The sequence below is a fragment of the Papilio xuthus genome, unplaced genomic scaffold, assembly GCF_000836235.2.
Source record: "Papilio xuthus unplaced genomic scaffold, Pxut_1.1 DF826923.1, whole genome shotgun sequence".
In the NCBI taxonomy this organism is placed as follows: Eukaryota; Metazoa; Arthropoda; class Insecta; order Lepidoptera; family Papilionidae; genus Papilio; species Papilio xuthus.
This window is the reverse complement of record NW_013531726.1, coordinates 2,638,222-2,656,657: the sequence shown is the minus strand read 5'-3', so window position 1 is coordinate 2,656,657 and position 18,436 is coordinate 2,638,222. Positions and strand designations below refer to the sequence as shown.

At 31.1% G+C, this 18,436-nt stretch overlaps 1 protein-coding gene across 1 annotated transcript; it reads left to right on the top strand.

Moving 5' to 3' along the window:
- The first annotated feature begins 886 nt into the window (after nucleotides 1-886).
- Nucleotides 887-17,677, top strand: LOC106122641 (uncharacterized). The gene is made up of 5 exons (XM_013318735.1): nucleotides 887-1,042; nucleotides 13,933-15,417; nucleotides 15,531-15,706; nucleotides 15,876-16,090; nucleotides 16,199-17,677. Exons 1-5 carry the CDS (start codon nucleotides 1,003-1,005, stop codon nucleotides 16,452-16,454), a joined length of 2,172 nt encoding a protein of 723 aa, XP_013174189.1. The 5' UTR covers nucleotides 887-1,002; the 3' UTR covers nucleotides 16,455-17,677.
- Nucleotides 17,678-18,436: the final 759 nt, after the last annotated feature.

Genomic DNA, 18,436 nt, shown 5'->3' with positions numbered 1-18,436 from the left:
CTTCGATTAAGTTCTATTAAAATTGATATAAATATTTTCGGCCAGTCTACAGTTTTGCACGTTAGTTCCGGACAGAATTAATAGAAGAAAACTAAGAATATTATAAAAATTTTAATGCAACCACGTGGTTATTTCACCAATTATAAAATACGAGTAGCTACACATAAACAATGTAATTACGTGTCAAATTCGTATTCACAAACGCTACAATGCCTATTTGTCTACTGTATGTTAATTGTGAGAAAAGACTCTAAATGGTTGTTTTTGTTCACATCCATTTGTGCGCGTATGGAGTATTACAGACACCATATTTTAGACTCTAAATTCAGGATACGTTTAGTACTTTAAGGACTACCTTAAACTTGCATGTTGAGAGCATTTATGTTTATAAAAGATGGGATTACTTATAAATTATACGAGGACTCTAATAAGTACAGTTTTCCTTACATTTTTATGTACAAATACGTGTACAAAATTTTACCTAGAACAAATATTGATTTATATTATTCTTGATCTGATTGATTTTAGCTAATTATCACAAATGTATAATTTTGAATCAAAGATTAAATAATTATTTGTCGTTAATTAGTCATTTCATATTCTATTTTATTTTTATAGTCCTTGAATTTACATTGGTCTAAGAAAAATAATTAAAGTAAGTATAATGTGAAAATGAAAAATTTATTACCTACACCAGATCACCACTACATTGACACTTGTATTAGTATGAATGCAATCAAAACCTACAGAAATGATGAAGTTAGTATTCTTTTATGATAATAGAGAAGTCTTTCCTTTATGATTTTTTTGCAAAGTATAAGGCATGCTGCTCAGTTCGTCGTTATACACAAGGTCTGGTTTGTAGCGCAGCCGGCTGTATGCAATCCACAATTCATTTGCACCGCGAAGCGCGCCGCACGTATGCGCGAGTTCAACGCAGCCTATAAGTGTTTTACGTAAATAAATATTTTCTGTGTTAATTTGGATTTTATTAATTTAAATATGGAGTACGCATTTTGGCCTCGGATGATTATATTGTGTGGTAAGAATATGTAAATTTTTCTTTTTACTTAATTTGCAAATTAGCGCAAATTTTTTATTTTTCATTTATTGTTAAGTGAGTGCAGTAGGTTTTTTTTAGCCTAATCACTCATCATTGGTTTGATTAAAACTACTTTATGTTTAGTTTTTATCTTTATAGACCTTCTTAATCATCACAAAAATTAAATACTTTTGTATTAATATTTTTTCAACAATAACAATGTATTGCGTTCGTTTTTATATTTTGTATACTTACAAATGTATCTTTGGTATTATCAAAATAAAATAGCAATACTTTTCATCCCTTATATCAAAACAGATATATTTTTAAATTAATAAACTATGACTCAATGCCCTCGGTAGTTTAAGGCACCGACGTAATTACATGCTGTAAGTCATAAGTATACTACAATAATTGACATGGAATTTTTAACACTGCCTTGAAAACATTTTCTATTTTCGTGTCTCACATTGTTGCCGTTGTATTTCAGGGTTACTTATTATGTCACTACATTTTTCTTATTTTTAACAAGAACATAACTCATTTCCAAGAGGTAGTCAAAAAACAAGGGCCTCATTTTGGTGCGGTCTTGGCACACCTCTTTCGCTCCTTTTATTATTAAGTAATAAATAAATATTACGAATAAGTCTACACGTTATAATATGTAGAACTTGCTTTGATACGGTAATACTTTATCGCTTTTTAAATCAGCAAGAATTAACACGTTTAATTAATATAATTAATAAGCTTCTTTTTATGGGTCGGGAAGTGCAGCCCGTTTTATATAATATTAAGAAAGAGTATATAACTCATTTACAAAAGAAAACATTTTAACGTTGATTGACATGTTACAGGATTTAACATCGTTATTTGACGATTTATCTGATATTAATACCTAATTGGATGTTGTTAATAAAAGGATATCATGAAATGATAAATTAGTTACAACCTTAATATCTTTAATATCAGAGCTGAAGATTGCTTGTTGCCATATTTCAGTAATTTTTCGTAAACACGTTAAAGTAACGTAATTTTCAAGTACTTTTCAAAGTTTCAAGGCAACAGATTATAGAATATAATCTATAATTAAATAGAAACCAATCAATTTTGCACTTGTCTCAGTAAAACTTGTTAAAACGTAACACGTAAAAATATAACGTAGCGTAAACGTACGTTAGAAACGGTGTCAGAAATCATTGTTACGAGTACGGTCTCACACTTGAACTTGTCCTCGTAAGAAACTAATAATTTTTGTCACGTTTTACCTTTAGGCTCACGAAATTTTCGTAGTAAAATTGTTGTATTTGTCGACATATCGTCAAGATATCACCAAGATTTTAATTTCCCCAATACTCGAAAAACTATCTCGAAAGAAACCCTATTTGTTTTTTATGTTTTATGTATCCTGGGTTTCTGAGACCAAAATCCCCGTCAAAAACATATTGTTATCTCTGTTTTGTCAATGATAATGACAGGGATGACGATATGTTTCATACAGAGATTTTAGTCTTTTCTCGTCTCGATTAATGTTTCACAAAATGTGTTTCTTTGATTAAAAACATTTACATATGTAAGTTTGCCCAGAAGACAGTTTTATGTTTTTCCTTAATGCGATTTACGCGAAGTAAAAGTGAACAGCGAAATTTTCCAAACTTCGTCTTTACGTAAACTTCAATGGCCCATGAATAAACTAATTACATATGTATAATTCCTGTTTAATCCGGCGTAAGGAACATGAATTAAATCTATGTTCATACGGGTAGTAGTTATGACGTAATTACGGATTGTAGCGTAACAATATGATAACGAGGATAAGTGAAGTGCAGTCAGGGGCATAACAAAAACAACTAATTACTACAGAATGTTACAGTTGATTTAATTTTGTTACAATACAATGTATGCAAACACGATCAAAAATCAATGTAAGGAGATTATACAGTCCCGAGAATATTTGCGCGTAGATGTCAAAGTTTCAGTTACTGAAGTAGGAGAGAGCCTTGGACTAGATCGTGTTAATCCATACCAAATCTTGTTACAATTTTAAATCGGGGTGACAAAAAGTTGACATCTATACCTAGCTTGCAAAAATAATCGTAACAAGGATTAGTTTACTTTGGAAATTGAAAACGTCCGACTCTATAGCGCTCTAGGTTGTTTCATTCATTCAGTAATTATTTTTGAAGATGAAATAAGAAGTAAAGGATCGTGACCAAATCTGATGTTAATGATCCCCGCCCAAAAATAGAACCAAATCATAAACAGATACTTTGAAAAAAAAGGCCTTCAAGAAAAAAGTTTTTTGTATGTTAAGTCCGTTTGGGAATACCGTGGACGTCTCTCGACTATATTTTTGGGACTTGAAATTACATCATACCCTGGGCTATCAGGATAAAATAAATATGTAGGATAAAAAAGTTACAGTATGGCTGTTTTAAATTAATTTAATGCAAACTTTACCTTACTGTTGCATATGAAGCGTCCTTTCCATAACGAGTACGCAAAATTCACCAATAGACGTAATAGTTGGGTTACGCGTGACATAGACACAAAATTATAAAGTCGGAACTTAATGTTCGCGGAAGCGTCGCTTTCTCCTCGCAGGTCCACGACCCTGTCGACCTTCGGGTGACCGACGCTTTGCCGCCAATTGTGTTTTAAACGATCGTGTTCGAACCTGACCCTAGGGAAAATCGATTGCGAAAACATAGAATTATAAGTTACGTAAATATACAAACATCAATAAAAGTATTTGAACATTGGGAAAAGTTAATATGTTATTAAAAAGTATGTTATTATCAAGTAACTTTTTTAATCAAAAAAGAACGTTTTTATTGTCTTAAAGAAATGGACATAAGAAGTTTTAGTCTAGATAAGATACACTTTAAATATTCAACTTTGGGTAGTGATCGAAAACTTTTTTGATTTGTTTAATTTGGTCTACGAGTAAAGAAGTGTTGTAACTGTTCTAAATACAGGCTAGTTGATTGACCATAGATTTGTTTTCTTAATTATATTTTAAGACAACAGTTTATTGATGAAAACGTAAGAAAATTAAGGAGTTTTTGACTCTATTACATACAGATTGACACGGCGATGGGTATTTGTTTTATATAAACCCTTAATTTGACAATGTATGCCCATACATAAGTTTTCAGGAAACCTAAATTATTATTTTTTTTAAGATAGTTTTATGTGTATCAATTATAATTACAACAAAAAAAGCTTTTTACTGCATTTTATACTTTGCCAAATTAAGGGTTAATACATATCAAGTTAAGTATTTCGAAAAGATTCAGGAAGAATATAAATCGAAATGGTGCCAAGCCTAATGTTCTTTACAATTAATTCTCAATTTTTATCTAGCGTCTGTAGCATTCCGTGTCGCAACTTCTTACAGTATCACCAGAGTTTCGGTTCGCGGCAAATGATTGTTTTGAGCATTATAGCTAGTTTCCATGTTCTATTCTCGTGCAAATTGTTCCGACTCGTAAAGGTCGTAAACTGAGCTTGAATGACGTCAAACTTTTCGTACTGTATTAAACAATCAATTTGTTATTCATTAATATCTCCAGCAATTTGCTCAAGTTTTGGCAAAAAAAAATCTAAATTAAAACAGTTCGGTCATGGCTAGTTTTCTCTTTCGATACAAATAATGAGTAGAAATATGGCAATTTTGTTGGTCGAACAATATTTTGTTTTGTCGAAACACCAATTTTGTACCTTACTCACCAGTTAGAAGGGACAGTTAGATTTACCAAGCCGCGTGTTGTAGGCGCTAAAGGTGCATTGCACAGAGTTACAACATATGGCTGCCCAGTTCATTATTATTTACATAGATTAAAGTCCGCCGAGTAACTTTTTTAGAACACGTTACAAGGATCTTGTGGAAGGTTCGCGTTATAGTAATGTTTTTATTTGGAAGCATGTTTTGCCCTTTTGGGTGGAAGCGGTTGGGGGAAAATAAATTGCGTTAGCTAAAGGAATGTTTTAAATTTCAATCACGTGACGATTTCATAAGTACCTTATGGATTTATTAGGTACTGTGTAAGATTAACTAATAAATGCTTTGCACAATTTACTGGGTTTGGCACAGGCTTGGAAATGACAAACATTTACAGATCAACTTAAAGAAATTATAAATGGACTAATCAATGAAAAAAAAATGAATTACAATTAAGAAAAATATGGCAGTAATGTGGTTAAGCGTAAGTAGAACATAAAAGTATTGATTGGTTTAATATTATCATTTTAAATTATTATTTCTCAAAAACTAGACAGTGATTCAATTACATATGTCGACCGTTTTATCGCACGCTGATATTAGACATTACCGAAATTCTGACCTGGATTTTTGTTAAATCACGATTACTGTTATGTGATTATGCATAAGCTTTCGAATTGAGATCTTGCCAAATAAATAACAAATAACTTATATAGGAATACCTTTTGGTGATACATGTTTTAGGGTAAAACATACCTTTACAACCATGTTGACGACAATGAAACCAATCACAGGCAGTCAAAGGGTTAAACACGTGTTTAACTAAACAGTGTCTTACATGATTTTTTGAAGTTAAGCAGTAATATTTTACGTAGCTTTATCCAAAATAGAGTCAACACAGACGTTAAAAGGCTAATTAAAACATTTTAGCTAATTACACTGTAATTAATTGACGATGCCTATTTATAGATACATGGCAACTTAGAACTGCCATATGCTAGCAAGGACGTATCCTTACTTAACGCAATAACTACGCGTGAGTTACTTGTACATCCTATAAGCACTACGACATAGTAACTACGTAATGCACAACCTCATTAGTATATGTAAATGGTTAAAATAATATTACAAAACAAGTTTGCTTTTTAAACCACAATTGAAAGCTAGGTCATTTTTCATTCAGGAACTAAACGTTCACCTTATATACGTATTATTTCAAGTTCATTTATATTATGCTTTATTAAAGTATAATATAAATTTAAATTTATTACTGTGAGCAAGAAATACAAAATAGACGTAATGTTAAATTGAATACTTAAAAAGAAATTAATATCGTGTATGAATCTAAAAGTAGTAGTTTAATGTTCAATGATAATTAGACATGCATAATGGTCTTGCAATTAACTGACACTAGTATAATATATGTAAATAAACGTTAATCGTGTGGTATGCCACAAACTATTGGTATCGACTCTCACCGACAAGTTGACTATCGTATTGCAACTGACACGAAGTGAAAAGCGAATCGATAATTGTACGCACTCTTCATTTACTATTGCCACCACAATACAATAATTTTATCTTTGAATGCAGGTATTTGCAAACAGAACCAGAATTGGTCTTGTATTTCAGAATATGCACATTTACAAAATATTACGAAATAATTTATTAGGAAATAAAGTTACTTCGAACCCATATACAGCCGCACGATCGATGTAATTAGCGAAAATTATTTAACAATTACAAACAGTAATAAAATATTAGTGTAATATTTTGTTAAATATATTTTTATTCATTGTTTAAACAATAAATAAAATAACTTAAATCGATGCGCGATGTCGTTTACACAAGCAGTTGCGCGTATTCTTAAAGTCCATACGAGTAGTATTCGCCGGCCAGAAAGTAAAAGTAACGTTATATCCTTGTAAGATACCTTATTTGCACAGATTGGTAAGTAGGTCTCGTATCGAATTTTACGCTTTTGGTAGATTAAATTTGCAAAATTTATAACTTATACCCCGTTATTGTAAACGACATTTCTTAAAAATTCTTTTCACTGTGTCATCGGGAATCTAAGATCACACTTTGTTCTGTATTAAATTTTATAGTTTCGGTCGATTTTGTAACTTTTTGTGCAATCTTTAAAATATTTATCAATTATAGCTATTTAACAACATTTTTCGCTTTACAAAATGAACGGCTGTTAAATCAGATCTGTCAGTGAGAACAAGGTCGAGAGAATTATCTTTCCGATAATAGCATGAATATTAGCTTTGAATAATGTGGGAACAATTGTATAATGGCTGTGTTTAGTGTCAAGAACTTTGTGTTTGAAGCCGTCCGTACTCATATAAATGACATAAATCATATGAGACTGATGACATTTCTCTTTAAAATTAGAATTATTTTAATATTTCCAACGTTTTATTAAACCTTGCATGGAAAACATCACGGGCAAAACTTAAAGAAATTAACAAAAACTCGTTCTAACAAGCTATATATTTTAATATTCATTATTAGGTTAGCTACAGTGAACCAGAACAACAGTATAACAGCTGCCAGCTGACAGAGATTAAGAGTTTACTTTCTCTTGCTTGTTGTGCAAGTTATCGACAAAGACTGGACGTCTATTGAAGTAAGGAATCTAGTAAGCCGACTTATAAAGCAATAGTATTAGTAATATCTATAAGTAGTACGAAAGTGATAAATAAATTGACAGACCATCTGTTACCTAGGGGAAAGCATTTTATAAATGACCATCCTTATATCATCTTACAAAGTAGACTACTAGTCTCTAATTCTACATATTACTTCGATGATGTAATTGCTAAATCATATTTGGGTATATTTAAAATCGAATTAATAGACTATGTGTCAGAAGACGATTAAGAAAAGCTGAGGGACCATGGTATGTAAATGTTATTACTTGCAGTGGGTTTTGTAGTCAAAAATTAAAGTTAAAAATAATGACCTATATTTTTAATAGATAATACGTCCTAGATATGATTAAAATATTGTCGATGAACTGATGACAGCGTAACGGTAACGCGCATTCCAATTTCATAATATTATCTTATGTAAGTAACAAGTATTAAGTAGAAACAAAAACTTGCAACACTGTTCTGCATAAAACTAGTTTTACTGCAGCGAGATGAACCTGATTCAATTTTGTATGCAGTTATTGGTAATTTTTATATGCAATACTTATTTTTGCTTTATAAAAAACATATTAATCAATCCATATCATATTAATTGCAATGGATTTATATTAACGGTGGTTGGAATTGCAAATTAAGTAACTAAAGAGGATCTGTTTTAATCTCACCTTGATATTTATCGTGTATTTTACGTTCTCTTGACATATTATAATGACCGGTTGTTGTTCGTAAAAGAAAGTATTTTAATATTGCTTAAAAATCACACTAATTCATATAATTTATTTATATTGTAAAAATATAGACAGAACTCAATATAGAGTTGTTTTTAAAAAATAATCATTTAATAAAACATCCCACAGCAAATTCAATCAGGTGCCAAATGAAACTTAAGGTGCGCGATTGACATACGGTGATAATCTCATCTCGCATAAAACTGTTAATCAACGGGCGACTGTTAAAAAAACGTTTTAAAATGGAACATACATAATTCGAAAATTAAAATTGAATTACTTAAAACAAAGACTCATTATAGTGATTGTAAATAGCAATCTGCATTGGCCGAATTTTGTACTACAGATCTGATAACGGGAGCGGGAATTTGCAGTGACAGCACAGTCCAGTTGTGTTGCAAGCACAGCCGAGCTTGTCGACAGTCCACGGTTGAAGCATTGATTATAATCATGACTATTAACTGTACAACTCAGACTAAAAACATAGCTTGCTATTTCTTGAATTCTCGTTAACTAAGTTCGATCTTTTTTCGACATTTTAGTCCTACTCTCTTCATCATTCCATCTTTTACGCAATTTAATTTTTCTATCAAAATTTTATTTCTCTTTTTTTTAATTACCACCACATCAAAGTGCCAGTATAACACAAATTAATATTAAATTTATTTACGGTCTAACGCTTCAATGATAAATCATTTGTGAATCGTTAAAACTGGAACATATCAAACGTTCCATTGCAATACGTTTTTAATTGCCGTGTAGATATTTATTACAAGCCTGCTATTAAAGCATTTGGAAAAGAATACCTCAGTTTCATCATGTGTCGCAACAAAAAGTATAGAGCAAACTGCGAAAGAAATTTTAACTATTTGTCATTGACACCACTTATTTAGAATGTTACAATTCAAGATCTAATTACACTAATTTTATTACACAAACTATAGTAGGAGACTGTTTTTTGTCCGGTAGTCGTCCTATAGTCGACTGGTTGTAAGATAGTTTTCGACCTCAGTTTCCAACAGAGACTAAATAAGGGTAATATTTGCAAAGAAAATTGTACAGTTTAAAGCGCATAGGCATTATTATCCGTGAAAGCTTGTTACTGTAAAATACATAACCATGTATAGTTAATTTACGATATTAAAAACGCAGCTTTAGACGTCTATTCATGTCTAGAAAGAAGTAAGCAAAAAATCTTAAGAGTTATTAAAACCTTGACACACTTAGGTATACGATACAATTGCGAGTGTAGAAAATTATGATTGTAATGTATTGGATTGCGTAAAGATGATACGGATTTTTTTGGCCACATCTTTTAATATCGTATAAGTTACTTAAGTAGTAAAATTTTTAAACTCAATTGGAATAAACAGAAGCACCAATAACCTTTATAACATGTACTTAAAATTATGTGGTTAAAGGTGACATTTACCATCGAGTTATTTATAATGAATGTATGTGAAAGGTTAATTTTAATAAGATTCTTCGCAAAGTGCATTCAAGAAAGTCAAGGGAAACTCTGAGAATACGATACCATACATGTTAACAATTCTATATGCATTGTTTTAAGGATTACCATTCAGATGGCACAAGAAAGTGATATTTAGTATGCAAGCATTAGAACATCTAGACAAATCTAATGGATGCACGCAAATTTAGGAGAAATGTTAAAAATATGTAAATTAAAACCGAAATTTGCTGTGCAGTCCAATGAGAGAAATTTTTATTAACATGTTTAACTTTTTACAAATATCGCAAAACTATTTTTGGTATGGTTTGTTACTTTTTAGCGTTTTTACCTTAACAACAATGAGCTTCCTTTCATAGTGTTTCAAATTTATAACTATGTATATTATTTCTAATCGCATAAAGCAGGCAGCACATATTCAGTTTTAGCTACACCGTTACTGATCTGTGTAGCGGGCTTAATGTTACACTCGTAAACATCGTCTAAACAAACCGGAATAATCCGGAAATATATCTATGGTACGACTCCATTATGGTGCTTATATTATATTAAACATGTGGTTTGATGGAAATTTAATTGACATGTTCATTTTTATTATCTCTAATTCATCGTCTGTCTTAACATTATGGTAATGAACTAGCATTTCTCTGACACAGAAATTCGTTTAATAAAACTAATAATACCTTAAGTGGACAGAGTTACTTAAATCTTACGAGTACTAAAATGCTAAGCAAGCAATTATGAGGGTAGTTACCGGAACGGTATACAAAACGCATTTAAGGGATCGTGAAAATGTTTAATTTATAACTTGTTTATTTTGTCACGCATGTGAAATAAGAAAATGTGTATTGCATGAAACGCAGTGTTACATCAAGAGACAGTCTCAATACGCAAACAGCATGTTGTAATTATGTTTACATTCAGACCGTACTATACGTTCTTTATAAACCTTAAAAAAACAAGTGAATATTTTAAACGTTGTTTTCAGAGAATTAATTTACAATTATTATGCTATGCTGCCAGTAAAGCCCTTCAATTTAAAAGAAATTCAAGCTTAAAAAGGATGAGACTTTCACGGTCTTTACACAAATTGTATTCCAGTCATAATATAACACATTTAATGCCACTACGAATCCTTCATATTAAAACAAAGTCGGTGGCACTTATCGTGGTAAAACTATGATACTTATTGTAGGTAATGCAATGCCGATCATAAAGAAATCTGTAGAATTTGTATTATTTATTCTTTTACCTTCGTGAATACAGATTGAACGTGATATATCAGAAACTCATTGATCGGTAAACACGGGGTATTATGCAACGTGTTGTGGCGTCAATCCGCCATGTGCTCGTGAATCACTTTCACTATAAAAACACACGCTTTCTATGATTTCGGCTAAACCCAAGCGACAGAGAGCGTGACGCGTGACCCACGACATTTTTGTTATCACGTTGATCCACTAATAGCGTGCAACATCATATCATTGTGTTTACGTTTTACCAAAGAACAGAAATATTTCACTTTTAAAAAATTAAGTAGATATAGACAAATTATGGGCTGATCAACGATATAACTAAGGAATAATGCAAAGGCACTTACTTTAACATTATAGACAACTGAAATGTAATAATATACAAGTACAAGTAACAAGGAGTTACCCTATTTACACTAAATATATTCTTTTACATCATACCTAACTGTTACAGCATAATAACTGAAAAGTATACACAATGCCGACAGAAATATAAATATAAAATTCAGAATGTTTCTCACATATTTGGATGATTGTAGTGAAAGTGATTTCTTTAATGATTTTTTGTTGACAGGATGTAAAATTTCCGTCGTTGAAAGCGGATGCCAAAGCTCGTTTTTAATACCACCAGTCTAGAACTTTGCGGTAGCAAAAAGACAAAGTTTCTTACGATTTCACATCCGTTGATCGATTTGATAACTAAACTAAACAAAATCGTTTTTAAATGCGTCTCTCACAGAATGCGTGAAAGTCATTTCCTTCAGTTTAATCAACATCTAGAAAGTTGTCGTTAAATCGTTATATACACATCACATAATAATTACATCTGTATGTTTTTATAGATATTATTATAACATTATTATATATAACATCTTCAATGTGAAAAACAACGGCAACTATTAAATCCGAGTTACAAATAAATAACTAAACACTAATCGCAAAGTTTTATTCTATTTTTGCTCTTTTTTTTATCTCTTTTCTAAATTCAAAGAATGTTTTAATATTCTCAGTTAGTTAATACTTTTTGTTACCAATTTACATGAAACACATTCTAATTTGTTTGTTTACTTAGCGGATTTCCTTATTGTGTAGTCATTGAAGTAAACGTACTTAGTTGTCACGAATCACCCTTGATATTATAAGTAAATTCCACAGTCCAAGGTTTTTTGGACATCTAGCCGATACAGCTAACATGATACAATAAATGTTACTATTCTGACGCAAAATTAAAAAATTCAAATCACAATGTAAAACGTTTAAAGTGTGGGAAAAATAGTGAAATGATCAAATTTCCAACAAAATAAAAATTATGTAGTCACCAATATCCGTGATACTTTGTTATCTACGTTCATGACGTTGTTAAGTTTAAGATAACCTTTTATTAATCGTGACTAACAAAGCTTGCTAGCTTAAAATGGAAATCACAGCTTCGCGTTGAAAACTGAAATGACGGGACAAATTTTTAAATAACACTGCAATCCCACGTTGGACTGAATTAGGTTGATTGAAAAACGTTATGAGTTGTTCAATTTTTAAGAGAAATAAATTCAACATTGTTCTTGTACTCAAATCATCTCTCGAGATATGAATGTAAATCGTTGAAGTCTTTTCCAAGGAAAATCTAATTGTGGCGTTATTAGATGAAACATAGTTTATTGCAAATAAATCTAATAATGTTGACCTGTTTAGTCACTTCATGAGTCATAATGTATTAGGATTTACTATAAATCATATAGACATATCAGGCAAGCTAAATCCATTACGTACTGTAAGCAAATACGTCATGGATCATAAAGTTAGTTAATCACTTCATAGTTTACATATATACTAAAGTATGTAGTAAATGTATATAGAGGAGTTCAACCATGGATTTTGTATGGTATTAAATTTTAATATTTATATTGAATTTTAATCGAAATTAAACAACTTTAGTATTTATTAAAACTGTTAGATACTGAATTTCCGATTTTGTGTTCTCATAGTTTTTTATCATATTTATTTCATACGCTTCTAACACGACTAATAAATACAGAACGGATATGTTAAATGCGCTAGTTGAATCATAAATATAACATTTCGAATTTAAAATTGATACATATACATATCTAGACTATATATAAACGGTATAGTTTTTTCATCGATTCAGTAATCCACTTGACAACCTTGTACAATAAAAAGTGTGACAATGAAATATGACCGAAGTAGACGTAACAAACGGTTCCGATCGAATAACTTTTATTATAAAGTGATATCGGTCGGTCGGACCTTGGCGGGTTCGTGTAACGAACTCTTGTTCTTAATTCCGCCATTCACAATACAAAATAACATTTTTATTTTTAAGGATCTAATTGACAGTGTCTGTTCTATATTTTAAGATCTGAATCTAAATCTAATCCAAGGTCAGATAAGGTAAAAGTTATTGAATATTCAGTAAACAATTTTTGAAAGTTAAAATTACCTATGAATACGACGATTTATACGAAAAATCGTACCTAAATGTGTTTTAGGTTAATGAAGGCACACACATAAAAATGCACAAACATACTATAAATGATATGCGATGCTTTGTAAGTAGGCTAATCAATATTTCCAGATACGGATCCGGTATAAATATATTCTCGGAGCCATGTCTAATATAATGATGATATAAATTGCTATTTCGTGATATAGTTGTATTTCTTAGGCACTAAAGCGCATAGGAAATGTATTTGGTCACGCTGAACATAAAATTACTTAATTTTTTTAAGTTGTATCAAAGTTATTATACTAATTATGGGCAGTAAAAAGGTAATGGTTACGATTGTAGGCAATAAAGTAAGTAATGATGAATGATTTAAATTTTGCGCTATCGATTTAACAATAAAAATAGTTCTCGTGAATCTCAGGTCGTTTGCTAGTTATAATTGCATTTGGTATTTAGGTCATGTTACGTAAGAGGATAAATGGTTTTAGATCGAAATAATCAATTCTATGTTAACACATTTTACTCTATGTTACTCTTTTCGTATTGAAGATGAACAATTAAGGATATTTTGCTAATAAATGTTTATTTTATTGCAGTTATCCCGATCATCGTAACTCCAATCACAATATCCCCAAATGGAAACAGTCCAGAAATCAAAATGGTCGGAGGAGCAAGAGTCGATTTACAAAAAGGCTTTGTCCCTTCCAGAACAGAAAACGAAGGAAATAATGTAAGAAAAAATATTGTGAAAAATAAAAATACGAGAATGAATTCAACTAAATTAGCTATAAATGAAAGATACAGACGATTAATACCGTATATGACGTTTTATTACGCCAACGATCTAGTGGCACCAACAACAGAGGCCTACAACAAAAAGAACGTTGAAGTAGAGAAGGCACAAATAGTAGAAGCAGGTGCACTACAACCCCAACAACATGGTCAGAAAGTGGTATATTCTACAAACCGTCATCAGAATATACCAAGATATCAAGGAAATCGTTTAACTCATTTCAACATTGCCTCAGCAAATCCTACAAAAATATTTTACAATAAAGATGGTTATCCTATAGTTGTACAAAATATACCGAAAGTAACAACTCATTATAATCCATTAATATATAAATTAGATCATCATGTTGCTGAACACGATCCTAGAAGATACGTTGTAAAAGAACCTAAAATTCCCAATGTACAATACACTTCAGCCAGAAAACCCTATCTAAATGTCCATCATAGCGAAGAAAATGCTCAGTATTACTTTCCTGAAAGAGATGATATAAAATACAAACTTGTGCCGTACGATCAAACCCCGCCTATAAAAAATTCGCCTCAAATAGAATATGAGAATGCACCTAAGAAATTTTATAACATTCCATCAGCAGATCCAAACGATTCGGTTTATATTAAACCGAGACCTCATCCGCAATACCATTTTGATGAATTAAAAACGGAACATAGTAAAAATAGAAAACCACCTGCGACTATTTCAGAAGTTTATTACGAAAAACAGAATCTTTCGCCAATATCTGAACCCGTGATTGAAACAGGTTTTAAGCCTATTATAAGTCAAACAACAGAAACACCTAATCCCCTATCATACACACAAACGTTATCGGCTTCAGACCTTAATAACTATGATGTTGAAAAACCTCAAGAACTACAAATTGAAAGCGGTCCTCCAGCCTTAGAAGATAATGATAAATCCCAGTATGAACAATACGTCGTCGAACAACCCACATACAAACCGCAACCCGAAACTGGTAATGCTATAACTCTAGCAGATCTTTTGAACTCGTTACAGTTAAATAAATCTATTCCAAAACCAATTACAAAAGAAAATGTAGGTTCATCTATACGAATTTTGTTACAAGCTTTGAACGATTTGAAGGGAAAACTTCAACAAAGTGAAGTAGATCCTCCAGTTCTTAGTTCACCTACGCCATTTGAAGCACCGAAACCATCAGTTACTACTGTTAAACCTATATTACAAACTACTACTGGACCTGCCATTGAAGAAGCTGGTTTAAGCGACGAAGCTTATTTAGCAGAAGTTGAAAATCCCTCACAACATTTAGACGGTTAGTCTTTAACACTTTTTGCACTAATAATTAAAATCTTGGTCCAGTCAATCTGGATCCATATATGTATGAAGTTGAATTTTATGTATTATAATGTTTCTTGTTTGTTGCAGATTATAGTAGCACCAGTCAACGATTCCCTCTACCAATAACATCAGACGAAGAAGGTGGTACGCCCGGACACCCTGGAATCGATTATCCTATTCTGACAGTGATACCACAAACAAAATTCGATTGCAAGACTCAACGCTACAAGGGATTTTTTGCTGATCCAGAAACAAGATGTCAGGTGTGGATTTGAATTTTAAATAACAATTTTTGGAACATTAATTTTCTGAATTTCGACATATTTTCAAAAAAAATCATTCATAATAGACTAGCCAGTCTCCAATAAGCGTATTGGGGACGTTTACACATACACGTATATAGGTAATGGATGATAATTTTTCTGCTTTTAGGTATGGCACTACTGCGATTTAAATGGTGGACAAGCCTCATTTTTGTGTCCAAATGGAACTATATTTTCTCAAGCGGCCCTTACCTGCGATTGGTGGTTCAACGTCAAATGTTCTTCAACAGCACAGCTCTATGTACTTAATGAAAGCTTGTACAAGTATATTTTACCACATTCACCAAAGTTCCCTGAAGATTATAGCGGACCATTAGTTGACAAGTAAGTATTCTTAATAATAGGAAATGTTATTAGCAAGTTATACTATACAGTTTTGTTTTGCGTAAATCAGACAACGGTAATTGGACGTCATATTTTTTCACTTTTTAGATATTTAACATTGAAGTTTAAAGAAATGGAGGAAGAATTTAAAAAGAACAAAAACAAGAATAAGCAGAGTGCTGAAGACAAAATAGACAGTGACGAAGATGAAGATTCTAAAGAAGATGAAAAGGATGAAGTCTCCGAAAGATCAGATGAGAAAGAAGATGACAGAACAAATAAACAATCAAATAAAGTAAGCGAATCCAGCGTTATTGTAGCAACATCAGGTGCCAGCGGGAATGTCCAAAGGTTAGAAGACTAGATTAAACAATTGTCGAACAGCAAATTGCAAGGATTCATTAGATCTGCCATATCGTTAACATCAATGTACCTAACGAGGCAAGTAAACTGTGATAGTTTAATTTCTTTAGTAAGATTTTCTTCGTTACTAGTATATTTAATAATTATTTAAAGTTTTTTTTTAATATAAACTTTGTAACCAACACAAAGTTCTCGAGATTATCTTCAAATCTTACTAATATTATTATATATAATAAACGAAAGCTTTTGGTAGTTTGTTATTAATATTACGTTATTTGCATGTAAACTGCAATACAGTGGTGTGATTTGCACCAACTGCAAATGCGTTCCGTTAGGCCACCGTTCCGCTGCCATGACTGCAAGTTATTTTATTGCTACAACCACGCAAATTAACATTGAAACCTTCATAAATTTCGCTAATTAGAAGGACTAAGAATAAAGATTTCTTTGTTTTTGACCAGCTTTTATTTTTATTTTTTTGTATAATAACATAACTTGCTTAGTCTATTTATGTATCTTCACGGTTTTCGTCTCTCACCAAATAAGGTATAAGCCAGCGTATTAATCAAATTTCCTTTCAATAGTTAATGAATATTGTTGGAAAATATGGCCATGCTCTATTGTTTTAGTGGTTACCTTTCTCTCATTTAGGAGGTTAGTAAAACCCAAATATTGAGTAAGAGAAATTCGGTAGTTGTTAAAATTGACACGTGCCATTTAAGTCTCTAAGCGATGTTTTGAAGCGGTGTTATTTTAAATATTTTGATTTTTTTGGATACCAGTTTATTAGTACGAGTCATCAGTTAAACTTACAGTTCGTTTCTCTTTTTTATATTGAATAACTGGAGATAACTTGAAACCGTATGGCGTCATTGTGTGATGATTTATTATAGGCATAAAGGGGCGATGTTTAACAATTAACATGAAAAATTAGAGTAGCGAAACTACAAAGTGAAGGCAAAACAAATGAGGTCTATCAAGTATTTATAGCTCTTGGTTAAGTTATTTATAAGCAAATTAAGAATACCATGTTATTATTTAGAGTTACCATTATTGGCGCGTATAATTTGTACAGTTTTTATTAAGTAGCATAGGTTATAGATATATAATACACAATATTGTTACATTTAACTGATAATTTTTTTTATTGATTTCTGAATATCCTGTTAATTTTTTTACAACAAAAGCGTTTATATCTAAAAATGAATCATCCAGTAAAAATAAAAAAAATATTATGTGAATCATGAGAAAATAAATTATTTCAATTTTGTTCATTGTAGTTTTATTATCACAAACGTATGGGACTAATATCTCACTCTCTTGCTGAAATAATTAAGTTTGAAGGTGACAAAAGCAAACAAAAACCTATATAACTCTGGAATCAGATCAAAAGTCTTTATATTGTAGTAAGAAGAACTTGGAAAGAATTAATAACACGTCTCGTATTCTTCTTATTATATAAGTGAAAAGATAAATAGAAAAGGTATAAAGCTTATACATTATGTGTTCAGGTAAAATAATGGAATAACGATTAATGTTCCATGAATTTATTTACAGCATCAAATAGTGGTTTCTTATTAATACCAATTAAACTAGTACAGGGTTTTGATTTTAAAGTCTCCAATATTCTGATTAATTAGATAAAGAAGCTTCGAAAATTAAATAAAAAACAACAAAAGAATATCGATAAATGTTTAGTTTTAAAAAGATTTCTTTAATTTTATTACATTCTTAGATTGGGACTTTTAACACCAAGTAAATGTACTTATTTCTATTAAACGGTTAGATAATGTAGTTGAAATATGCTAAAGATGTCATTTAAATATGCGGCGAAGGACATGAAGAGTATTTACAAGATAATGTTACATAAAGCATGTTATTCTATACAATATTAACATTTATTCATATTACCGATGTCATTGGACCATTAAAAGCTAAACAGTTAGTTTTCTGCAGACAATACTTATACAAAAATATAATCTT

What these genes read in the sequence shown, in the direction of transcription:
- LOC106122641 (XM_013318735.1), top strand. Translation starts at nt 1,003, where the DNA reads ATGGAGTACGCATTTTGGCCTCGGATGATTATATTGTGTG. An exon ending in TCGGATGATTATATTGTGTG is followed by an intron (nt 1,043 to 13,932) that starts GTAAGAATATGT and finishes ATTTTATTGCAG; the next exon opens with TTATCCCGATCATCGTAACT. An exon ending in AGCGGACCATTAGTTGACAA is followed by an intron (nt 16,091 to 16,198) that starts GTAAGTATTCTT and finishes TTCACTTTTTAG; the next exon opens with ATATTTAACATTGAAGTTTA.